We start from the raw sequence: 27,016 nt of genomic DNA, 5'->3' as shown, positions 1-27,016 counted from the left end.
GACGGAAGGACATTACTTTGTAATTTTATAACAAAGTTTTACGCAATTGGGGTTTCTGCAGTGTAAGCTTCGACTAGCAGAATTCTGAAACCATTTTCAAGCAAAATGAAACAGGAAACTGATGTCTGCGTATGTTTGTGTGAGGGCTTATAAAGAGATGTGCTAACGTCATAAATTATACGAAGCCATTCAGTGTTTCCCTGTTCTCTTTAGGGGGGCTGTCATTTTTCCTTCGAACAGAAGAAAGGCGACTGTCTGTGGAATTTCTCGATGGCATTCTGTGCCCAGGAATGCTTCAGTCTGCTAACATTATATCTTCGGATTATGCCTTAAACGTCAAGAGTTTCCCTCACAAGAATCTAGCAGCGCCGTTGTTAGAACTACCACGCAAGGATCGATCCCCACTAATCAATATACGATACACGGCTCTCTATAATAAAGCGCTGATAATATCTGAAGCCGCTGTCAAAATACGATCGTGTTACAGATGGCACAATATTTTGACATGTTGTGGTAAATTATATAAAAAAAAATACCGTATTCTTTAAAACGAATTAGATGTATGCGACGAACGGCAATTGCTAAAATAGAACGTTTATGTTGTCTGATGAAGCTGTTACTATGGTTACTGCACAAGTATATACATGTCTCGCTGCTTCCCGTGCAAGACCGTAGTGTTGCGTAAGACGTCCCTTGTCAAACAGTGAAGACGGCCGAGCTGCTTGCAGAGTTTCTGTCTTATAAACGGTTTAACGTGTCACACCCACGGTAGGGAATTATGAACGCGTTGGGCGTTCGGATGCACGGAAACTCTGGGCAGAACCACACACGAACTGGAGACGGCTTACTTTAAACATCTGCAGTTTATTCAGCGATGCTGTCAGTGGTTCAGGTTGAATGGCACTGAATAAAAGCGCGATTAATGAACGATAAATTGAAAGGACTTAGACGAAACCGATCGTGGCTTACTTTAAAGTACTATCCCAAAATTCGCCTGTAAGAACTGAAGAAGACCACGGAAAGGCTCAGCAATGATGCCCAGCCTCCGGCCCGAGATTTTAACCTGAGATCTCAAGAATACGATGCTGGAGTGTTACCTACTCGGATGTGACGTTCGGTTCTGGAGTTCGACTGACCTTATGAAGGGCAGCCAGCAATTTTTCCGGAGAGCGAATTCTATTGATAAGGTATCTCACACACTGGAATTAAAAATCGAGCCGTGGTTCAGAATCAAACAAAGAAGCGGACCGACTGACAGTCACTGGGGCGTGAAGATATGGTTCCCCATGAATATGCATGCACACACCGGACGATCGGATCAACACGTCGCTCATTTCCACGGCGGCGCAGAAAATTTATAGACTCGTTTTGTTTCCAACAAAATTTCGTTCCTATTCAGGGACTCGTCAAAGGCCAGTTTTGGGTTGGGGAAGGTTTTTTAACCAGTTTATGAATCGCGATGATTTCCAAGCGGTGCGGACGCAGGTCAGAACGAGTTTTGCGTTTCGTTCGTACAAGGAACACGAACCAGCAGCCCTGGACAACAGATCGCTTAAAAATCGCACAACATTATTTAAAATCGTAACTGATTAAGCACAAATTGTACGATGCATACGGTTTCTTAACGTGCTGCCTGCTCCCAGCCTCTTTGGACGCCCGCAGTTCGGTTTCCAGCATTGGCAGACGTATTTTGACGTGAATACGTCTATATGGAAGGGTCAGTGTCATCCCGCAAAAAGGTGACAGGAAAATGTTTACTCGGCATTGTTGTTACCTAGGAAACGTTACATTATATTTCATTACATTACATTCAGCTATCACAGACCCATCTTAAGCGTAACTAATTCAAGTTAAATAAGCAATATCTTAATCAAACTTAACTCAATTGTAAATCATGCATAAAGGAAATATTTAGAATAAAGCCAATACATAAACTTCCTTTCCGTATAGACGTATTTACGTCAAATTCTCCGGAACCGTCGTTCCACTGTCACTTTTTTTCAACCACTCTGTCCAGACGTAAATTCGGACAACCCAGAGGCCATTCTTTCCAAGGGGGTAATAAAAATGGTTACTTTCTAAGTAACAACTGAAAAGTAAATCGATGTGTAATATTATGACATGGCGGGTGCGTTCGCGCATGCTCCGCCAACACTTGTGTGGAAACTTCGTCAGGATGTTGGTGACAGTACTGACGCAGATGGCGGTCTGTGCCCACAGCAGTGTTGCCAACTCCACATATAACACACTGCAATGTGTAAATTATCTATGCACTTCCTCTCAGCCGTCATCCTCCATTCCGGACAGTCACTAATGCAACCGAAACGCTTTAAAGCCACTGAAATTTTCATCCAGAGGAAGGACTGTGGCGTGTCCAAGTTACAGCTGGAATGAAGGATCTAGGATCGAGAGACGATCACGTAACAGCAGAACAGATACATGATCCGGCTTCTTCTTTGCTGGTTCGTTAACGATATCTCATGTCACTCTCATCTACTTACAAATTTGACAGCAAATTAAAACTCATACTTACAATAAACAAGTTTCCTAAATCAAGTCAAGCGTTCAAAGACACGGCCTGGGCGTGTTTTTGCTGAGTATATATTAAAATTACGTAGGGCTCCAAGCTTTTTACTCGTTGATAGAGACTTCCCAGGAGAAATTCCGTAAATTTTATAAGGATTTGTTGTTTGGCCGTGCCTTAGGCGAGGCCCGAGATCTACCTCAGACCCTGCACATGGCTGGACCACCTCAAATTACCTCTGTTGTCTCTCGTATCGAGTTCGTCAGCTCAATTAGTATTTCACTTTAACGCTGGAATCTTTTGCTGTAATGCAAATACAGGTAGTAACTAGATTAAATTATACAGTGGTTGGGGGGTGGAAGGGGGAGGGCGGGTGGTTCTTCAGCATTCTGTAAAGATAAGAGACGTGTTGTTGCTACGCAACCGGTAGAATAAAGAAGTGTAATGGGGTTACAGTAGCGCACACCACGTCACACGTCTTCTAAGGTACAAAAAACATCCTCAACATCAGATTGATTCTTGCATAAAGTTCGCAGAGACGCAACAACTTCATTAACCACTTCTATGCTACGAGCGAGATATCACGATTAAAATCACAGGCTCTTCTGCTGTTTCGGAGTACCAGTGAAGGCGACGCTGTACTCTGCTGACCCCCCCCCTCCCCTCCCCCCTACATTGGAGCAGCAACTTTCAGTTTATTCCCAGTTATTGCGTTCCACGATAAATAATCTGCTTTCTTTTGTTCGTTTGTGTGTACGTTTCTTTCAGCAGATAGCAGCACTGAGTCTGTAATCAGGAACCAACATCCCCTGCTCCACGTCCGGTACCGTCAATGGCTATGGCCTTTCATCTTGGCGTTAAAACAGCTACGTCACAGCCAGAAGGGCGCAAGTCTCAGTAACACTCGAGCTCCTCTCTGGCACACAAAGCGCTTCTACCAGTTTCTGACTGACACGAAGACGTCTGGACAGGGTCGATGTTTGATAGCTCGCGTTCTTTGAAAGACTCTATCAATTACGCTTCGCCTAAATGGATTACGGTAACACGGATGTCAGTGACTGAAGGCAGACGTGACCGTGGCCAACCTTAAGATACAATCCCTGAATTACGAGAAACCTGAGTACATCGAAGAAGCCCATAACCCCCACACCAGAAGTGGGTGTAATCTGTCAGAAGACGTGCGAATGGAACTGGACAACTTCCTGAAATCCGTCGTACTAACCTGCTCCCTCACAAATCTTGCACAAAGAACACACGAAGGGTACTGCGACTGCTAATTAGGCCGGACGCGATGTAAGTCTAAATGAAAATATTCACAGAGGCCTGCATGCGGCGATAGTCAACACGCATTCACAATCAGCTTCAGGATAAGAAGCACACAAGCGACATTCCGGTGCCTGCATTTTGTAGCCCGAATCCAGGGAAATTCCTCAAAACGCGATGACTCGACTCTTTTCCGGCTTAAAGAGAGAAACAAAGACTACAAGGAAGAGGAAACAATGGAAAGTGCCTACATCCAAGATCAGGAAGGGGATTACACGTCATCTGAGGACAGGCTTAGGACAGTGTCCAATGACGGTGTTGAATCTACGGGTCCTACCCTACAAACAGCAACCACTGGTATTTCCACTACAAATTAATGGCACGTTAATAACTTTATTTTTGAAGGGCGAATTCTTTTATCTAGTAAATCACAGGTTACTACACTGATTGGCTGCGTTTATACTTCACAGAAAAAACACAGCATCTCCATTACATCGGCCGGTAAGTTAAATGTGTAGGAAGCCGACAGCTGTTTTTAGCGCTAACGCAACCCAGTGACTGGTTGGAAACAGGTAGCACTTCAGGCTGCTTTTTAAAGGATTTGTCTCAGAATCTTAACCCCTTGAGGCCGAAGCTCCTTTAAGAATTCAGTCCGTACCGCGAAGAAAACACCACACTTCACCATTACAAAGATCAACTGGTTAACGTTGTTTAAGGAAATAATCGCTGTTTACAGTGAGAATCATAGTTCGTCTAAATTACATTTAAGAATTCAGTCCGTACCGCGAAGAAAACACTACACTTCACCATTACAAAGATCGAATGGTTAACGCTGTTTAAGGAAATAATCGCTGTTTACAGTGAGAATCATAGTTCGTCTAAATTACATTTAAGAATTCAGTCCGTACCGCGAAGAAAACACCAGACTTCACCATTACAAAGATCGAATGGTTAACGCTGTTTAAGGAAATAATCGCTGTTTACAGTGAGAATCATAGTTCGTCTAAATTACATTTAAGAATTCAGTCCGTACCGCGAAGAAAACACCACACTTCACCATTACAAAGATCGAATGGTTAACGCTGTTTAAGGAAATAATCGCTGTTTACAGTGAGAATCATAGTTCGTCTAAATTACATTTAAGAATTCAGTCCGTACCGCGAAGAAAACACTACACTTCACCATTACAAAGATCGAATGGTTAACGCTGTTTAAGGAAATAATCGCTGTTTACAGTGAGAATCATAGTTCGTCTAAATTACATTTAAGAATTCAGTCCGTACCGCGAAGAAAACACAACTCTTCACCATTACAAAGATCGAATGGTTAACGCTGTTTAAGGAAATAATCGCTGTTTACAGTGAGAATCATAGTTCGTCTAAATTACATTTAAGAATTCAGTCCGTACCGCGAAGAAAACACAACACTTCACCATTACAAAGATCGAATGGTTAACGCTGTTTAAGGAAATAATCGCTGTTTACAGTGAGAATCATAGTTCGTCTAAATTACATTTAAGAATTCAGTCCGTACCGCGAAGAAAACACTACACTTCACCATTACAAAGATCAACTGGTTAACGCTGTTTAAGGAAATAATCGCTGTTTACAGTGAGAATCATAGTTCGTCTAAATTACATTTAAGAATTCAGTCCGTACCGCGAAGAAAACACCACACTTCACCATTACAAAGATCGAATGGTTAACGCTGTTTAAGGAAATAATCGCTGTTTACAGTGAGAATCATAGTTCGTCTAAATTACATTTAAGAATTCAGTCCGTACCGCGAAGAAAACACCACACTTCACCATTACAAAGATCGAATGGTTAACGCTGTTTAAGGAAATAATCGCTGTTTACAGTGAGAATCATAGTTCGTCTAAATTACATTTAAGAATTCAGTCCGTACCGCGAAGAAAACACTACACTTCACCATTACAAAGATCGAATGGTTAACGCTGTTTAAGGAAATAATCGCTGTTTACAGTGAGAATCATAGTTCGTCTAAATTACATTTAAGAATTCAGTCCGTACCGCGAAGAAAACACAACTCTTCACCATTACAAAGATCGAATGGTTAACGCTGTTTAAGGAAATAATCGCTGTTTACAGTGAGAATCATAGTTCGTCTAAATTACATTTAAGAATTCAGTCCGTACCGCGAAGAAAACACAACTCTTCACCATTACAAAGATCGAATGGTTAACGCTGTTTAAGGAAATAATCGCTGTTTACAGTGAGAATCATAGTTCGTCTAAATTACATTTAAGAATTCAGTCCGTACCGCGAAGAAAACACAACTCTTCACCATTACAAAGATCGAATGGTTAACGCTGTTTAAGGAAATAATCGCTGTTTGCACTGTGAGAATCATACGAAACCAATAAATTCGAAATTCAAAATAAATTTATTGTTTGAGCAGATGGTATATATAGTTACCAATGGACTTAAAAGGGTTGATTACGTTCCAGGCTGTAACGGACGACACAGAACACACACGACTTGATTTACGCACAAACCGCAGTTTCAAATCAAGTTCCAGGGCATATCACGTTTCATACTGTCGGCTTACCGCAGTACTTATTCTCGGGGGGTGGGGGGATGAGATACGAGGGTAGCAGGAACATGATAGGCCTTATCTATCGAAAGCCAATAAGTGCGTCCGACGCGTTTCCAATATACGCCCCCCCCCCCCCCCCCCGGGGAGTTACTCTACACCAATTCCGTCGTGTCTGTCGGGCCGGGCAAAGGTCTCGGCGTAAATCAGGCTCCACCGCTTCATGACGTATCCAGTCCATACGGCCGCGGTTAATCGACCGAAATTTGGGGGAAATTCAGTCTCACGTAAACACGGCCGCTTTATCAAATGTCCAAATGCGTCGGGTGCTTACAGCGACAAGAGCTGAGGTCGCCGGTCCTGATCTGTGCCGGAAGCGAACAGTTTCTTACCACCCGGAGTTTTTGAATGACACGAAAATTTAGACTACTTAGGTTTTAGACTGGAATGACGAGGGTCAGGGTACTTAAACTAGGAAACCCTCACAGGCGTCTTACAAATATTTCTGTCACCTTGTCTGAGAAAATATTAGACTCGATATTGTTATAATATCCTAGAGACAAATTATAAATCTGTACATAAAACCACAAAAAGTATTTTAATACACAAAGAATATTTTCATCTATGAGGGAGGTAATAATATATTTTTCTTTATTTCAATTTATAATTTTTCTCGTTTATCTTTTGAGTGTCGGCCATCTTCGCAAGACCCGTCGAGGACATCGCGACTACAGGCGGTGATTTTTCATTCCGACATTTAATTCTGGACGTGTCTTGTGTGCGCGCATGCGTAGACGAGATCGATGTCGCAAAGTACATGATTCAAGGCCACAGGGCATTCTAACTTATCACAGAATAAAAACCATGTCGACTTTTACTAAAGTCAGAAAAAGTCCAACGTTTCAGAAATAACAACGTGCCCGAACTCCACACACGGGCCGAATTCCAAGACGTTCCTCGCTCCGACTCTATCAGAAAGCTCGTACCACATCAGTCATGCCTTCTATTTGCTCTGCTCATCAAAATTACTTCTCCCGTAGCACCGTCCCAGCTTTGCATCAAGGGGTATTCGATTTGAATCCCGGCCACGACGATGCATGAAATGTTCCGTGTTTTACCTCAGTCTCTCGAAAAGATCTGTCTCCAAATTGTTACTTAAAAGGGTCTTTTCTAAGTTGACACGTCCTCAATACTAGATAAGATACGTCATCGCCAAAGCAGACGGATCGTAGATGAGTAGATTGGTAACAAATTACGGTATAAATAAATAAATAAATACGCAAATAAACGAACATTAATGAGCTCTTTTGAAGATGAAAATAAATCACAAAATTGTAAACACAGATCACATATGGCTAGTGTCAATATGAAATATCATTTATATCTAAATCACGCGGCTATAATAATAAAAAGTGCCACGTACAACAAGTAGTTTCCGGGGCGGGGGCCTCAGGAGTCCCTGCGCACGTGCAGGGCGCGCGCATCGCGACCGAACAGCTCATAAAGACGCCATCACCCTCAGCGTCACTAGACGTCGGGTGGGAACTCGAGGAGTCGTAGCAAACAGCGGTTGGCAACTTTAGGTCTGAGACATTTTCGGCCGGCATGTGGCTGTCCGCACCCTCGCGGGCCCTCCTGGTTGGGATCGCGGTCCTCTTCATAGTTTTCTCACCACAGGCAAGTTGTCATTACTACTATTACTATCAAGACGACGAACGCTATAACTTTATCTGTTGTTTTGTATGGGTTTGATACTTGGATGTCTGAGAAGGTGCAGAATAGAATATTTCGACATAAGAATGACGACGTAACAAAAGACGTTTTACGCTCTCCAAGCAGTGATCGTGTTTTATCGTAAACGCTGACCGACGTTTCAGAGATGCTTACTTCCTCAATCTCGCCCTGATGATAGGAGTAGTAGGCAACTCTGAAACGTTAGCCAATTTCTACTCGTCTGCAAGGCGCAACATCCCAGCAGGAATTTTCACAATCTTTATCTAGACAGCGTCAAATCTCACTTGGTTCAATAACTACCTACTGCCTCAGTAAGTCTGTTAAGTAATCTTACATGCCCTACCGAGATACTGTAGCGCGTTTTAAAACGATCTTATTGGTTCTTTAATGTCCACACGCTATAGAACACAAATTGCGGGACAGATTTTGATCAAACTCGGCATGACAGAATCGCACTAAACTTAGTCGAGTCATTTTTATTTTAATTAATTCTGATTTATGTCAGTGTTATTATGAATGGTTTCACCCTTTGACATCGAAGCTCATCTAAATTATATTTTAAGAATTCAGTCCGTACCGCGAAGAAAACACAACACTTCACCATTACAAAGATCGAATGGTTAACGCTGTTTAAGGAAATAATCGCTGTTTACAGTGAGAATCATAGTTCGTCTAAATTACATTTAAGAATTCAGTCCGTACCGCGAAGAAAACACCACACTTCACCATTACAAAGCTCGAATGGTTAACGCTGTTTAAGGAAATAATCGCTGTTTACAGTGAGAATCATAGTTCGTCTAAATTACATTTAAGAATTCAGTCCGTACCGCGAAGAAAACACAACTCTTCACCATTACAAAGATCAAATGGTTAACGCTGTTTAAGGAAATAATCGCTGTTTACACTGAGAATTATACGAAACACAAATACAAAATGAAGAGTTTTTAATTGTCGAAGAAAATGGTCTTGAAAGAGATAAATTAACTTTTACGAGTAATTTCTTTCGTATTTTCGAAGACAGTCATAAAACTAGACACAGAACACTTTTATTATACAGTTTTAACCATAAGCAAGTTTCACTACTTGCAAGACCAAAATCAGCCTACGTAAAAGTCTGGTACAGATTATATTTTGGGCATATTTGGCGTATAAAATGCCACAAATAAAACTTTCGCTCATCCATAGACTCCACATTTTACAATATCAACACAAAACCATTTGATTTTTTAAAAAAACCCACTACAATAATTAAACATACTTGATAAATAAGCTTGATCGAAAGCTCCTGCTGTACCATCTACCTGAAGCATGTGTAAGCGCGTACCTTTTTTTTAATTACATTGACTGTGCCTGTATATTTTCCTTTGTGGCTGTAAACACATTTCCACGTTCACAAATGACGCAAACACGCAAGAGACTGCTTCAAGGTCAGTGCGCGCATCGACATGATTACTCGACGTCTCTTTCGTCAACACGTCGAGTCCGTCCGTTTGAATAGCAACAGAACAAACATCTGCAGGCCACAAAATCTTCATTACTTCAGCGAAAACACGGAACTGTCTGTCTGTCTACACGCGTTTCAGTAGCTACGTTTTTAAATCACCTACGATTAGACTTCCCTCCGGGTCATTTAGCCTGTAACTAGTGCAGATCTATTTCCGGAACAAGTTTTAAACCTCAACCGTCACAATCCCGCCGATGACAAGTGTTTCGTGATTTTTCTCTGTCCTTCCAACGAAGGTGATGTAACTTGACAAGCGAAATTGTTATAAATAATCCCGTCTATTACAATCAGTTTAGGACGTCCATCGAATGGATACTTCACGGGAAAAGCATCGGTGTGACAAATGGAAAGTCGACTTCACAATGAGCCGAAGCCTGTAACAAACGAGCTGGGAAATTCTGGCATCAGCTTTGGGTCACAAGCCGGTTGATGCGTTGGCCGGGTAAGCGCGTATCACTGGCATCACAAATCCCGCAAGAGTTTACAGACACAATAGGACACAGAGCTGGGGGGCGATTTACCACAACACGCAAGAGTGGAACAACGAAGTCACAATCAGTCGCTTGCCTGCGATCTATAACGTACTTCACGACTGCGTATGCATCGGGCCTAACACGATGATGAAATTCTCCAAAAATTCAAACTCTACCGAAAACGCTGATAAAATACGGCACAAAAGTCGAAAACTTGTAAGCCAGGGCACTTCAGTCTCGTCACATTAAAAAGATTCAAAATTACATTAGCTTATAATTAATTTGTTAAACATTAACAACGATTAAAGCAATTATAAATGCGATACATACTTCATATTATGCAATAACGTTTGTATGCGAAGAAATTTTTGAGAGATTTTTACAAAATTAAAATTGTAGTTTTACGCAAAGCATGGTTATCGGTAAACTTTTCCCGCGAACTTCAACACAACATCGTAAAAAAGAGCCCTCGCCGTTAAGCGTTCACTTTATCTGCAGGGCACGTTGTACAGAATCGCAAACATACCGTGGAACAACTTAAAATAAAGTAGTTTTCCACACTCCCCCGTTCCTAAGTGACTGGATAATTTCAAAATGGATCTCCCGAGAGAAACAAAAGACGAATCACGAAACTTCCGACGGAAGACGCTTGTGATGTCGGCAAAGAACCGTCGTGTTACATAAGACGCGAATAATTTTTTAACGAGCTCGGCGGCTATCAGGTTCTCAAGGACTCTCCTTCATTAAATTAGGTCGTTACATAATTAGGCTCTCCCAGCGTCAAAAACCTGGACCATTCTCCGTATTCTCACTTATATCACTTCTGATCTGCGAGTCAGCGCTGGCTGTTAGTACGGGTTGCCCTCTGTCGCCTCAACAGGCCGCAGAAACCGCGGCCCGTGTACAAGGCTTGTAGCACCAGATTACGACGGGATTACACGCAACAACAGATCCCACACTGGGGTCCGCGAGCGATAAAAATACCCCCGAGGCAGCCGCGGGTTCGACACCATGCCGGTGGTCTGTTCGACGTAACTCCGTGTCTTCTAGCAGATAAAGGAACGAGGGTTCATTTCCTACGTCATCAAATATAAAATATTTCTCCCGGTCCTTATACGATTATATTAAATTTTAGACGTAAAGGATACAAATAAACTGCACGTATTTTAAAGTCATTTCAATTGAGATTTAAAATTTCAACAAGGAAGCAATTAAAAAATATAGTCGAATTAACGGAGATACAAACTAGAGGGGGAAAAAGACTTTGAGGATGGGATAGAACCGGTTCAAGATAATATAAAACGGAGGACTTTGGTAAGAGCGGTGTTGAACCTCCGGGTTCTGTTGTCGGGGAATTATTAGGTCGATATATAAACGGCCAACTCTATCGTTCTTGTTGAGGAAGATAAAAAGTTTCAAACTACACAGAGAGTTTCATGACGTCATTTCCAAATAGCGGCCGGAGTTCCACAGATTTACGAACGTGGCTACAGCAGACGTACTTGAAACAGGGTGACGTATGTTTTGTTCCAAGACAGACGAGACAACTGCAATCAATTGTGAACCCAATGAAGGCGAATATCGGATCATACTCTAAGTTCATTACGTTCTGCTCAGTGGGCAGGAACGGTGCTGTGAATGGAGAGCGGGCTATCTACCGACGCCATTGTTCGATATCGCTCAATAATAACGGCGACACAAATAAACTTCCGCGAAAACCAAATTTAATATGAAGTCACTCAACATGAAACGCACTCAGAATTACCTTCCGGTGTGCGTCCTTACCCTGAGAACGGCTCCGTCGTCCGACGCTGAAGTCTGCTTCCAGGTCTCAGTGTTCCAGAATTTGCCTACCGACGAGGTCGCCAGGCGCAGTGGGCGTCGAGGCACGTCTGCGTTCATTTTTCAGAGCTGCAGTGACCGGTTGTCTGTGAGAATACAAAATTCACGAAGGGTGTTACTTAGCCGACTTTCGAAATTACGCAGCGTCTAACAAGCACAATCACGACAATGATTACTAATTCGTGGGCCATTTAACGACGTCATTTCAACTTCAGGAGTCATACAGCGTCGAGGGATATTAAAATAACAGGTTGTTTAAATGATGAAGTCACTGAAGATGGCAGTCTTCTGGGTTGTCGCGCCGTGTAGTCTGGTAGATGTTTACCGACGTTTCGAAGGTCCTTGCTGCCTCCATCATCAGGGCGACTCGCTCTGACGAAGGAGACAGGAAGGCATTTGATCGTGGAGTCAGCGTTTCAACAGCCAGCCACGAGGACCGACATGTGGTTTCTGGTTCGGAGAAATGGAATCAGGACAATGTCACAGGGACGAGGTAACTGAACAGCTCCCATATCACTGATGTGTGGGATGGCAATGCTGCAGCCGTTCGTATGTTTCTGAACAGAACGATCTGTCGTCATTTGTCTCTAGCCCCAGTCAGGTTTGTTTCCATTGTTCGAATATGAATGCTCTCAGCCACACAGTTGCCATAGAAATGAGTCTAGAAGCTTGCGTTGTTAGAAATGAGCGTGCTAATTTGTAACCACATTTTTCCTTCTTTTATTTTTCATTCTGTGAAAGACTGGGGGGGGGGGGGGAAACTCATAAGTCCACGCTAAGCACTGTGTACGACAAATAAGTACAACTTTGTAGAAGAAGCTAATAGATGGAAGCTGCTCATTTTGAGTGAGCGAACATCGTGAAATGGCTTTAAAATTATCTACTGCTGCAAAAAAAACAGCTCCATCGTAAAAAATTGATGTTTGCGCGAACAACGGTGGACGGGAAGTTTGTTAAGTAATTACACTGCAGAGATAAAAAAATGTGAAAACCAAATTTCGTTGAAAACTAATCAGCAACTCCTCCTTTCGAACTGAGGCGTGCTTCATAATCGGGACACCTTCATCTCGGTCGAAACTTGGGATTATGATTGAGACCTTTCGTTGTTTTCCTCAGTCCTCCCACACGAATGTTGGAAACGTCAACATTGTTTGCTTTCGTTAACATTTGTGGATCAACATCCGTAAAAACTAAGCGGTGGGCAAATGGCGGGCTTTTGTGAGTACAGTAATGAACCTTAGGGCTTCGTAAAAGACGGCGAACTCCTTTATCACCTGGGCGACTATCAGATTCTCAAGAAAAATTATGCTGCATATCGAAACCGATCGAGGCAAAACTCCGTTTAAACCAGCGACAACGTGAACAGGAAGTGAATAAGAAGAAACACTTGAACTGACAAACGGAAACACAAAGAAGACCCGTGTGAAGAGACAGGGCAAGGACACGTGGCTGAAGGACCCTTAAACCTAAAGGAAGACGAGCGAAACGAAGACCAGACCAAGTAGAAGATGGGAAGAAGCCTTTTGAGGCCGGTACAGGCACTGAATTTCGCAATCCATAAAGACAAAAAGGGGGAAAGTCAAAACGTTCCTGAAGAAGTCACATTTCTCAAGCTCCGAACTCCTGTAACGATATCGTGAAGATATCGATTCTATAAAAATCGAAACAGAACACGAGGCAGTACTTTTCAAGTCCTGTGTCGTTCTGTTCTGCTTTAAGCTCCATTTCTTCGGATACATCATCGATCGATGCTCGCTCTGGTGAGTCGAAACAGGAAACAAATCTCAGACTTCCGAGAGTTTTTTTTTTTTTTTGCCTCTCTCAGGAATCAGTTTCCCGAGGTATTCGATTTAATCCTCTAACGAAGCAAAATTGCTTTATGACATTCGCGGTACTTGCAGGACGACTGGGAATTGAAGAGGAGACACGAACAACAACAAAAGCCCACGTTCATAAAGATAATGAGGAAGCTGATCCGATTTAAACTCCGACGAAGCGATTCACCGCCTGAACAGAGAAGACAATGACATCTAGTAGGAGCCACTTCAACTTACTCTTAACGCAAATCTGGTGTGTATAAATCGGCCGCAACGTGAGTCTAATATCTAATGTCATTTATTCAAAGAATGTGTGGAGTTTCGTCTCCATTCTGACCAGCTCCACGCCTCTAAAGTATCCCATCGCCTTGAGTAATTACTTTCGGATCGTTACCCCGTAATTTATAAACTGATAACGCGATGGGGAGGTAATGTCGGATATCGGCGAAATTTGGTACCGGGAATCTTAACTAAAATTGTCGACCTAATTCAACCGACTTCGTAACGGTTACAGGAAGCTCAAATCAATGGGACGATAATATTAAAATTGATATTAGAGAATAGGACGTGCAAACTGTAACTGTGAGGATCTGACAAGGGACAGGGTATAATAGTGTAACAGTGGGCTATTGTGAAGACGGTTAACATCCCTTGTGGTTTCATAAGAACACGGAACTTCTCAACGGGCCGCGCAACCCCAAACTTCTCAAGAAATATCCCCACTATTAATCATGAAACAGGAAACTTCCAGGCTCACAGATGCATTTAAGCTGTCTGCGAGTTTACATTCTGACATTTGCGAGCAATACAAAACACTAAGGCAAGCAGAACGAAGGATTCAGCCACGTTCCACTGCGCAATGAGCAGCTATTTCTTGTCTGCATGACAACCGGGCTACGCTGTTAGAACGCTTTCGATTTCGCCGATATCAGATGAAAACAGAGCTCCAGCTCTCTAAGACTCGAGGTCTCTTTTATTGAACCAACATCATAAACACAAAAGCTTCATGCAAATTCTTTATTCTCATTCAAAATTCAATAGCTGTAACCTCATGAGTTATACTGAATATTAACTCTCTGCCCACGCCAAGGCTTTCAATACATTACACTTACTCCTAAAGCAACAGAGAATAATATATTCAACTACTGTCTATAAGCTACTCAAAATGCAGAACAAGCCACCCGGCGAAAAAATCGATAATGAGACAAACACCATATGTAAATACCAACACAAATCCATCAACTCTACAATACAACAAAAACTGGCGACCCTAAGCACCAAAGTCAAGAGAGGCGTACAGCAGACTGAATATACTTATAACGCATCGTACGGAATAATAATGACCCCTAACAATTTTCATACTACAACATATACATACATTCACATGCTCAATTAATAACATTGTTTTACCAAACGCTTAGAAAACTTAATCTCATGGTAAATGATGAAGTTAGAGAAGGGGTTTAAAACGGAGGTGCTAGCATTACTGAGGAAAAACAAGAGAATTATAAGTCTGGATAGTAGGGTTTCTGGCACAGACTCAAACCCGTGAAGTCCGAAACAAAGTCACCCGAGGACTGACCAACCCGAATCAAACTCCTGATTCTTCATTTTCGAACGATTCATTTTTAAACAGGCTCTTAGTTCTGTCTTCCGCTACACTCCCAGGTCCGCATTACGTGCGTACCCCAAAAACAGAGTTGGTTTTCCCATATTCAAACAGAATTAGTATTTCCAAGTAACGCAGAAAGACCACCATAACAAAAAAAAACTCCCAACTGGAAAAAAGGCCCCTTTATTTACAGATTTTGTTTAACGTTCTATGTTTTCTCAACGATTCTGTATGTACACAGCAGAGCCTGCATTTCATCTGTCGTTATGGAAACAGCGCTTTCAAGCACGAACTGAATCGTTGGAGCATTTCGCCGTGATAATGCGGCAACTTCTCCGACAAGGAAGCGCAGCGTGTAGTCTAAACATTTCTGCAGGCGCTAGCTGCTCTGCAAAGCTCAAGACGCAAACTTTGCGTGAATATAATAAGACGGTGCATTCAAATGAACAACGACTACGAAGTTTAAGCGAAATACAGGATCTTCCTTCAGCAGTTTAAATCAACTGGCCGAGCAAGAAATTCTTTGCTTTATGTAACCCTGAATGTCGGCATTCTTTGGTGCAGAGATAATGACAGACATCCGCATGCGAGGCGTGCAGACGCCACGAGAAATTTCAGATATGATACTAGGGTCTCCCAGCCGACATATGAACTCAGGACCTCCCGACTACGACACAATCAGCATCGTTTAACAATTTCCTAACAAAATTGAGCCAATAGAAGTTGCATGATTTACAAACATTTAAGGGCAATGAAGAAAGAAATCAAGGCTGTCACGACGAAAGGCGACAGACGTTTCGACACCCCCCCCCCCCCAAAAAAAAAACTCGTTTAATGTCTGAAGTTACGAGCGATAATGCCACTGAACATGCCAGAATCTAAGTTCGTCAAAGAAATAAGTTCATGAGGAAGCACGAGCGATGTTGGTATTAAGTTTCTGAGAAATATGTAGCATCCCGTTGCCTCGGCAACGAACCTCCTTCCACATACTTGCGGCTACGAAGCACCTGAGCAGCTGATGACGGCAGACAGCGCCAAAAGTCACGAAACGTCAGACGCCCGCGGCTTCAACGGGCAATGGAACTTATCGCATTCCTGAACAAAAGGACGATGCCAGTTCGCCCAGTTGGGTCAGCACCAGCGTGCCTTTAACAGATGCAGATGGATTCGTGGAATTCTGTCCCGGCCACCGAAGTGTACGTAAAATAATGGGCGACCAAACCGCACTATGTAATTGGGACTCTCGATAAAACAGAATCTAAATTTAGAAACCAAACCTCATATTAACTACAACCTCTACATTACATGATTTTCTCAAGGATTATTCGCAGTAAAATATAGTTTTACACACACACACTGTTACGCACATACGCATACAGCAGAGTTATTAAGAAGCTAAAAGCAGTTTACCTTCAATTAGTGAACAAAATCCCCGCCTTTCATATAACAGACAGGTTGATTACCGTTATCACAGACGCCTACAGCCAGTCTCTACCCTGAGCCAGATGAGTCCAATCCCAAGGGGTTAGATCTCGTGATTTATGGACACCATTGTGACAGTTTCAATCAATATTTCGTGGAAAGACACGCAGGCAATTATTTGGTCAGAGGAAAAAAAAATGACCACGAACTTTAATGAGAAATTACCTTGAAAAAGAACAATTCTAATACTAATTTTAGACAGTAAGTTCTTATTTTCGCACCGCTAGCCAGTTAGTGGCATTATTCATCCCGCCAGCTGACAGCCGATCAATCGGCCACGTCAGTGCCCCTCTGTAAACAGTCTCAGCTTCTATGTTTTACGATCCCTAACGCAGAGTGGTTGGTATCTGTTCGCAGGCCAGGTCAGAGGAGACTCCAACAGGCCAACACGTAGTAGACAAACGTCACGTCGGAGCGCTGGCTCGCACTGGCCAGCTACCCTTCCAAGGTAAGCGTTCTTATGCCGCTCTGGCGCGTAACGGCGACCTGCCCTTCAACGTGCGAGAACAGTGGATCAAGAAGACGCACCCCATGATGACAGGCAGCGGCGGCAGGTACCTCGAAGACCTGCTGCTCCCCCCCACAACCAAGCGCTACGTAGGGTCACTGGCCAAGAGCGGAGGACTCCCATTCAGCCGCGTTGAAGGCAAGCGAACAGACGAAGGCAGTGAAGCGAGCGAGGTGGACAACTTGCTGCAGAGCGTGCTGGAAACAGAGGATCTGTGGCGACTCCAGCTCACGGCCCTGAAACAAGAGCTGCTCCGAGAGCAGGAGGAGGAACTTGAGAACCAGCTGCAAGAAGACGATACCGACGAGGAAAAACGCAACGTTGGATCGCTTGCCAGAAGCGGCAACATGCCTTTCAAGAACGGCAAGAGAAGTGTCGAGGCATTGGCCCGCGCCGGGTACTTGCCGGTCCCGAAACAACCGCAGGAGTCGGCAGACTACCCACACGACAGCAACGAGGACAGCGAGGAGCTGGTCGGCAAACGAAGCATCGCGGTCCTGGCCAAGAACGGTCAGCTAAGCGCTCATGGCTTGAAGGACCTCTTCCACGAAGGAGGCAACCGGGGAGACGACGCGTATCTGGAATATCTGCACCAGAAGAGGGAAGGCGATGAAGCAGGAGAAGGTCTGGACGAGCTGATTCAGGAACTGTACCAGGAGGGACAGGAAACCGGGAAGAGGAACATAGGGTCACTGGCCAGAGGGTACAATTTTCCATACCACGGAAGAAAGAGGACCCTGGGGTCTATTGTTCGTTCGGGTGGATTCAGATTTGGTGGAGCAACCAAGAAAGTTGGCGACGACGATAAACGCAGTGTGACATCTTTGATTCGACACCGGATAAACCCGTTCCAAGAAGGGAAGCGATACATCGGTTCAGTCATGAGGAATCAAGGTTCCCATTTTGGGTTGTCAAAGAAAGACGATTCTGAGTTAGAGGATGACGCAAAGAGGAACATTGGAGCAATGGTCAGGAACTGGTACCTACCGGAGCACCTCAAATATGGGAAACGCCCCAATGACGAAGACGATGAAGTGGAAGACGACACGGCCAAGCGATCCGTGCCGACGGGCCTGAAGGACGAGAAGCAGGTCCAGGCGACAGCGACGGCGAAACAGAAGAGAACCAAGCGGCAGGCGTTCCTGGTTCCAGCGACCTCTTCTGACGAGTACCCTATGCCGGTCATGCAGAACTCTGACTTGTTCGACTACGAGGACCTGGCGGAACTATTGTCTGGAGGTGCAGCGCCCGAGAAGCGGTTCCTCGGTGAGTACAATAGGTTACTATGGCAACGGACGCCAATGTCCTAAACTGAAGCTTGCGTTCTGTATTTCTTTATTAGAAGATATGACGATACTTTTCACCTGCATAGAGAGTATAGAATTCGTCAGATTATGAATTATAAAGGATAAAAACGAAGTAGTTTGTGGTATATTGAAAAATGTTGTCTTCATTTAGGGAAGCTGAGTAAATACACGGAAAACGTTGTCAGGACACACACTGTCCAAGTCGAGAATGCATTTCTTAAATTCTATGTAAAGATATCTATATATTTAAGTCATTTAAGTCTTATATAAATAAATTTAATCAATTTTAATCAAATGAATAAAACTTGAAATTTAAAACGCGTACAGACCATAGGCATTCAAGTTATTTTTTGGTATTTTTCGACCAATGAAGAGCTGTTTCGAAATCTGCAAATCCCGAGTACGAAATGTCGAACCCCGGATCTGAGTACTCCCGCAAGGAGTCATTGTAAGAATGTCGGCTTACGCTGAAAACTTCCTTTCTGTAACAATAATCACGTTGTTAAGAAACTTACAGGTGCCAGTATGCTAATGACAGTCAATTATCGAAGCTTCAAGCCGTCGTCTGGCTGTGACTTAAACTTAAAATCAATGTAGTAGTTATACAGAACGCCTTCTGTTTGCTGTCAGATGTGACTGAGATTTTAATTAAAGTGTCACAGTTAACTAAGCACGTAAGTATTGCACGCCAAAATGGGCCACTGCCTGAGTGTTCAGTGTTGTTTGTGCATAGCAAAACACGTGACTCGTCTGTTCCTTCGCCCCTTACTTCCGTTCGTTCTTCTTCTCTCTTTATTTCGTTTCACTTGAGTGTCTTCGGCACTGGAATTAAAATCAAAATAATAGGATAACATAAAAAAGACACGCGGAACAAACAAAATCCAAAAAAAAAAACTGTCTTTTGAGATGTTGCTTTGTGTAGTCTGGTAGAATTGTACCGACGTTTCGGAGGTACTTACTACCTCCATCATCAGGGCGATCATCTCTCTCCAATATCAGGTAAACAATTAATTTTTTTTAAATAAATACGGGTTAGCGGCTGAGCGTACTCGTTAAAAACTGTGAGGTTAGTTTAGATAGGGCGTTTATTGTTGGTGGTATTAAACACAAAGTAATATTTGTAGTTTGCGATACAAACCCATATATATATATATATATATATATATATATATATATATATGTTTGTAGACAGTAACACAATTATGAATGTAGTAGCTGACTGTTGTACTTGATTGTTCAAAACGCTTTAGTATCAATATTAGTTTATAAGATGGGCCCAGTAGACTTTGTCGATTCATTGAGCACATAATAAATGTCACTGTAGGTTCGATTAGTTGCTCTGTTAATGGCAGCAGATAACGCTGCATGTGGCACGACTACGACCCGATCTTCAGTAGATAATGATTGATTGATTGATTGATGGATGGATGCTGTTGGTTAAATCCGCATGAATACAGATGTCCGTAGCGTAGAGATTTCTTTTTTTTCCTATTTACCCTTCATTACCCTACTCAGCAAAGTCGAATAATCCATTTGTTTCCGACTTAATCATTTTTGCATCAAGAAATCCTTGATTTTACTCAGCGAATCCAACAAATAATGTAGCAGTGAGGCGTTTCTATTCACTGCCCAGATCTTTTTTATCGACGAAAATTTATTCAATCGATAATCGATCGACTGCCCGCATTGTCCAATTTTTACACCCCCCCCCCCCCCCCCGACACTGACGATCAAGCGTACTTCACTTCCAAGACCGCTTGTAAACTCCACGAAATGCACCGTCGCCCTCGAGACGATGACAGTTGCTCAGCTGAGTAAGAAGTCCCCCTAACTTTTATTAAACAGAACCTATGCTATTCGGCTTAAGCCCTTCTTGCCAAAAACATCAGAGATATAAAAACCCGAAATTCCTAAGGTGCATCCCGTCCGTATCGATAGTTCATCTTATCGATCCTGTATCGCCTCCCTCCGGAACTATTTTTATTTTTCGATTTTTTTTTTGCACATGTAGGAATAATTCGATTTCGTGGATGATCAAAGGGTAGTCTCATTATTTCATAACATTCCTCGTTTCTTATTATACCCGCCGTCAACAAGTTTTATACCCCGCATATGATTCGGAATTTTTTTATTCAGAATCACCCTGTATAACGGTAAATTCATAACAGAATCAACAAATATATTACCGAAATATTCCTTCTTGAATGCCAAGGCCGTCCACTGCAGTCACCTGGTATTTTGTCGCATGGTAGAGTAGCTGTATCTCTGACCACAGTAGTTAGCCTTTCGCTGTTCTTTGCAATGCACAGTAGAATCTAGTAGCTAGATTTCGTGGGGGGAGGGGTCGCAGATAAGACTCTGATATTACAGGCTCCGTGGCCCGGAGCGGATGGTTCCGGGATGGTAGCCAAAATCGGCTGATACAGTCTAGCCCAATGGCAAAACGACATATCGGCTCTCTGGCGCGTTTGGGATGGCTGCCTGGATTTCGCAGTTCCCGGTATAGCCGCTCGGGCCGAGCGCTGTCCGACCCCCTGGGGGACCCGGATGACGATGACGACGAGGGCGATTCGACGAGCGCCTCCAGGTCCGGGCTGGCCGACTCTCGAAACACACTCGCTGCCAGCGAGCACATCCTATACCACTAAGCACTTGTACGACTTCACGAGCAAGGTACACGGCACACCGTGCCCCTAGAATGTTGAAGTACTTACTTTCATTACAACATGCATCATATGAATCCAGTGTTAATTAAAATTAAGCTCGAATTTCCTTTCTTTCTAAATATCTTTAGATTACTGTAGTATTAAACAGCAAGTAGAGAGAAGAGTAAGGGACGAATTTATGTAATGGCCACTACGAATGTAATAAATGCTAACACAAACGTTACATTTATCATGGCCGTAATTACGGACGTAGTAGACTGTTGGGTTTCAGACCGAGCACGTGCCTAAGACCCTCGGCGCGGATACAATAAGAAGCACCCCTCCCTCTCAAGTGAAAGCATCCCAGCTCTAAGATCCAGTTTTCTCTTTCTAAGAACGCGTGTACCAAATAACACTAAGGCGCGGGCTTACACCTAAGGCCAAGAAATGTTCTGTTCTTATGCACCTCGAGGATTCAGTGCCCTGTTCACGAGACCCTTGCCAGTTCAATGAAGACCGCCCAGTTCTCTAAAATCCACTTTAATACAGTTTTCTTTACATCTATGCCTCAGTGGTTTAACGACAACATTTTCGTATGAATTTTTCATCCCTTCCATCCCACTGTCTTTGAATTAATTAATTAATCAATGAATTTAATGATATGGTGTGCAGAGTACAAACGAATAAACTTCGTAATTCTGTCCACTCTGCAGCACATCACTTACGAACTGAGTAAAGAACACGAAATTTTTTTAGATTCTCACGCAGGCGCAGATGCCGAGTTGGTCTTCTGAGTGACGTCGTATGGATTTGTAGGCAGATACCACCGTTACTGCCTCCACCTTCAAGGCTGAAGAATATAAATTAGAAACACATAAACACATTGGTCCGGAGATAGGGATTAGCTCTATCTAGTTGGCCCAACTGTGTAGGAACCTGAAGACGGAGATAGAGTCCCATCTCCGAAACGTCGTTTTACGTTTTATATTTATTAGACGATGGATAATATCCAAGAAAATTTTTATTTAATTGACATTAAAAACATTTGAACTTTAGATTGAGAGGCGAAACAAACATCTAGTTTTTTGGAGAAACTTGGTCGAGCCGATAATTCCTTCAAGTTTTTGCTAGACGAATGAAATCACAACGGATACGCTCAGTGGGCGGAAACGGATATAATTTTAACTGATGTACAAAGTATTAACTTCCGTTGCCAGCAGCTCAGATCACACAGCGTCGATTCTCAGGTGGTTACTAAACTGGAGACGAATATCACCAGAAACATAAATAAGGACAGCCTAATCTTGTGGACGAGACTTGAACTCGCAGCTTCCCGAAAGCAACTCCAACACGACGTTGAGCAACGCAGGACGCATCTGCAAGTAGATCAGACGCCTAATCTTGTTCAGGAGCCGCGTGCAGGCAATAAATCGTGCAAAACCCAGTTCCACGTGGCTCGGAGGATCACGGAGCGTTCTTCGAAATTGCAACAGATGTGACTCATCCATACAGGGCGGTCCAAAACTTCTGAACTACTTCGTAAGTCCCCAATGGATGACGACGTGTCTGAGGAAAATTTTGACAGGTTGCCGAACTTATTAAACCACTGAAGGGCAAAGTTCATGTGGGTAATATTTAAGAATTCAGTCTGAGGCCTATTTCATGCTAAAACATCTCAAGAACGGCCTAAGCTCTGCTATCCCTAACATAGGAAATATTATATTTTAGATTGGCTGCTCTCTAAGTCTTTTAACGTTATTATATCAACTTCGCAGGTTATTTAACATCGAATGATGTTACAGAATGACTGTGTCAAGTGAAGAGAAGTGATAACGAATGACAAAAAGAACAGAAAGAAAATATTAATAGATACGTAGGCCCACAAACAGGAAGGAATCAGAGAGGAAATGTCGCCTGTGGTTGTCGCAGAGTTCATAACAACAATATCAGCGCCGAGTGGCACGAAAACCGGTTGCGTTCTGTTTCGGGTTTCCTTAATTTCGTCCCAAATGTGACACCCCGGGGTGACGAGGTTGCGGCGTCTCCCCCGGGAAAGAATCCCTTCAAGCCAGGATCTGGCCAGCTTATGGAGAGAGGCACCCGCGTATATTGCGAAGCTCCGTGCAACAGTGTGTTATATACACACGGCAACCGGGTCGAAGTCAACCCGCGTGCCACCCGTGCAAACTTTTGCGACTGACACAGCGGCCTCATTGGACGAACAAGCCAACTAGAACCCTCCTCTCGAATCCCTGCCTTAAACCATACAGCGAACGGATTTCTTGTATATGTTGCCTGGCAACCGTTCAGTGCATAAAGCGATCGCTGTGAGGGGTGGAGTGAGATGTTTCGGCCAACTGGAACTCGTATTCATCAGGTTCTTATAATGAACAAATAATTTAATCACTTAAGTGCAGTCTGTTCGAATAAAGCCCGGAGCCTTCGGGAGTAATTTCGTTAAGGTGACTCACGGAGTCTCTCTGCATCACAGATGAAATTTGTAGTTGCCACGAGTCTTTGTTATACAGTTTCTGTATAGGAATGTTATCTGTCGTACAAGCAACTTTCCTGCAAGAGATAACAACCCCTTCACTTTAACCAACGTCTGTATACTCAAGGAAAAAAAATTAAACAAGTATTATCACCACGTGCAAGACACGACAAGGTCAGCTGTTAAACAAAAGCAGAAGTAGAGCCAAAGATCATAGCAATAAAGATACGCCACTATTCATCATCAGTCAACGCTACTTCACGGGATTACCTGCAACTTCCTAGAGCGCAATCCGTAAGAAATTCCATTAATCGTTTGTATTTTTTTAAGCTGGGCTATAATTACGTTCTTTTTTTTTTACAGGAATGTACTAAAATCAATCCACTGTTTACTTTCCCGGACGATATTTTGTGAAAATGCTTTTCAGATCAGAATAAAGAGCCAAGCTTCATTTTACCGCGACCCAAAGTGTTTTAAGACAGAAATCCGAAGGCTGTTACTTCGACGAAAACAAATGAAGGAGTTATTAAAACAATTCTCGCTCACTCCGTCACAGTTCTTCTGATCCAGTGTCAGACAGAACGTGAACCTACGTGGAAATAAATTCATTTCAGAACGTTCTAAATACTAATATGAGCGTCCAAATATGAAATTCGCCCCAAGTTTGTTCGGTGATGCCGACAGAAAATATAAAGGATTGTCTATTAACTGTTTTCGTCCTGTTCGCAGGAAGGATCCCGCAGATGGGGACCAAACGTCCAAGGACAACCCCTTTCCCTGGTCGCAAGAGTCCTCATGCGAGAAACATATGAATGATGACGGTCTTCAAATATCCCCACAGCCGGCAGTGAACTTCTACCTGCTACTGTAACCCCTGAAGATCCAAAACTCACATAGTCCTTTTATGAATTAACCCTCACAAGTAACAACACACAGTAACATGGCTGACTGGACGTCCGGCTCTGATCTCCATTTAAATATCTTCAAAACGTAACCACGGTAGATAACATGTATATAATATACAGAGTTTTATGGCCAAACATAATTGAAGCTAATGCTCCGAGCGGTGAAACAGTCAGTAATGATTATCAGCTGAAAAAAAAAATGTATTTAGAATTCAAATGCAAATTCACCCTATTAATCAAAATGGCTTTAGTACCAAAGAAATATTGTGATACATAACCTGAGGAAGGAAAGCGAAACACCGAGTGCATTGAAGTACCACGTACCTTCACTACGTCATGGTTTATATGCATGTCTTGTACAGGCCTTAGTTCGATACTCTCGCAAATAACTTCCGGGCATAAGTGACACTAGGAAGTTTTTTGTGTGTTTCGTCGAGGTCATTCCGGCAGTCGGAAAATCACTTTCGGTCTGAGAGCGAAAGTTTGAAGTTCAGACGTCAACAAAGCAGGCCCAACTCATTCTGGTGGAGTGTCATTACTGTGCATTACTGAAGCCGGACCTTGGAACCAGTTCATTACACTCCATGACGCACAATCGAAGGTCTCTGTTCCGGCCCTCAAAACATTAGACGCTCGTTCGTTCTTAAATTTGTCACACATAACAAGCTTCTTTATTCAACTGTTTGTCGTGACGTCAGCACAATCGATACAAATAGTCTCGTTCCGTTCCTTTCGACATCTGCTGCTATAAAAAGGATACCGGCTGCCGCTACTGTCATGACAGTACACAAGACCACTGACAAGGCCGTCAACTACCACCTCACCGACATCCGCTGACTCTTTCGCGACAAAATTCACGGTTGCAGCCAAAATGAACCATCACAAACTGAAATTACACATCCGTCAGTAAACAATTCTGGTGTCCGAACACTGCGCTGAATGTATACAGGTCACGCGGGCGTAATATGTACTAGAAATTTAACTGTTTTCCTTTGACACCGACGTGTTATATATTACGACGCTGAACTGTAATAAGCGGGGATTAAAAGTCATGAACAGCTTCAGATGTTAACAGACGAAACGAGATGCTACCGGCGAAGCACACATATAAGATTTGGTAATTAAAATTTATTATTAAATGGAGATCAGAACTTTCGAATAAGCCGACTCTGATCAGTGTTAAAAATAATATACTTAATTGTAACGTGGGTGGAAATCTTATGTAATGGCCTGTTTATCAGCTGTTTTCAAGCGGGGACTGATTTGCATGTCCACTGATCCCGCATAACCTTTAAAAAAATGTATTTTATAAAAGACGTAAGAGATGCGAACATGTCTTCGCCAAATTTAAGACATACATTAAATCTTAATTCGAAGACATGTTCCCGTCGAACTGCATGTTTAAGGAAAACCATTAGAAGTAATTCAATTGTATTCTTAGATGTTATATCGTGACGTAACCTCTGTGTTAATTTTGTGCATTTCGGTCCAAACTCTGGCAACCAGCACGGAAATGCATTATCTAAATCCTTGAAGAAGGGAAAAGAGACCAATAACCAAAGCCACATTCGCTAGAGTTTACTTAAATGACAAATAAGTCAACTTTAAAAAATATATTCGGAATATTTATTCGTCACTTAAATGACAAGAAAAGATTATTCATGCTTCATTGTAATATTTTATAAATATCCTTAAAAACAGAGAATTGTAACAATATTCGAGTTCTTCCAAGCGAAACCTCGTTTTATGACTAATTTTTGGTTTGTCATGCGAAATGACTCTGTTGGGAGACAACAGGACCCGACAAGCTTTGCTGTGCAAGACATTAAAATCATCAAAACACTTCCCTCGCTTGTGGACTGTGTTAAGGCCTGAAATACGTAGTACACATTACAAACTTCTCCTGCAACTGTCAATTACTTTAATCATTCAAAATAGTTAGCAGTTCTTTTAAAATATATCTCAAATCCCTCGTGTAATTATAAACCTAGAGGTTTGTAATAACACTAAAATTCAACCTATCTCTTATCATGTTACTGTTCCAAAATAATTTCTTTGAAGAGAGGTAAAAAGTATTAAATCGTTTTATCAATTATTCATATAAGAATTAAATTGTACTCGTAACAAAATAATAATTGTTCCAAAAATATTGCTTGAAACAGCAATAATCCTACTTAACAGACAATACATTTAATTACCGATCAGAATATTGCATCTCCTTTGTACAGACAACACACAGTCGGTAAATGTCACTGCAAACCAACTTCCAAATACCTTAATACAGCCTAGACTTTGCGTAAGAAGTTCCTATATCATTCAATTTAAACTGCAGCTGACATCATATACGCAGAGG

General features: G+C 42.5%; 1 protein-coding gene across 2 annotated transcripts; it reads left to right on the top strand.

Moving 5' to 3' along the window:
* Positions 1 to 7,859: 7,859 nt before the first annotated feature.
* On the top strand, positions 7,860 to 26,836 carry Nplp1 (Neuropeptide-like precursor 1). 2 transcript variants are annotated; one of them, XM_087359038.1, is made up of 4 exons: positions 7,860 to 8,020; positions 17,165 to 18,581; positions 20,993 to 21,295; positions 24,488 to 26,836. In XM_087359038.1, the coding sequence occupies exons 1-3, from the start codon at positions 7,949 to 7,951 to the stop codon at positions 21,268 to 21,270; spliced, it is 1,767 nt and encodes a 588-aa protein (XP_087215164.1). In that variant the 5' UTR covers positions 7,860 to 7,948; the 3' UTR covers positions 21,271 to 21,295; positions 24,488 to 26,836. The 2 variants fall into 2 exon arrangements, with proteins under 2 accessions (XP_087215164.1, XP_087215165.1); XM_087359039.1 differs by lacking the exon at positions 20,993 to 21,295.
* The last annotated feature ends 180 nt before the right edge of the window (positions 26,837 to 27,016 follow it).

The sequence above is a fragment of the Zootermopsis nevadensis genome, unplaced genomic scaffold (assembly GCF_977971745.1).
Source record: "Zootermopsis nevadensis isolate Lab colony 2312 unplaced genomic scaffold, Znev_1.0 Znev_ptg000030l, whole genome shotgun sequence".
Lineage (NCBI taxonomy): Eukaryota > Metazoa > Arthropoda > Insecta > Blattodea > Termopsidae > Zootermopsis > Zootermopsis nevadensis.
The sequence above is the reverse complement of the archived record's forward strand: the minus strand, read 5'-3'. Positions and strand labels throughout refer to the sequence as shown.

Coding starts and splice junctions, on each gene's coding strand:
- Nplp1 (XM_087359038.1), top strand. CDS start 7,949: ATGTGGCTGTCCGCACCCTCGCGGGCCCTCCTGGTTGGGATCGCGGTC. Junction 8,021..17,164: donor TCATAGTTTTCTCACCACAG/GCAAGTTGTCAT, acceptor ATCTGTTCGCAG/GCCAGGTCAGAGGAGACTCC. Junction 18,582..20,992: donor GCCCGAGAAGCGGTTCCTCG/GTGAGTACAATA, acceptor CTGATATTACAG/GCTCCGTGGCCCGGAGCGGA.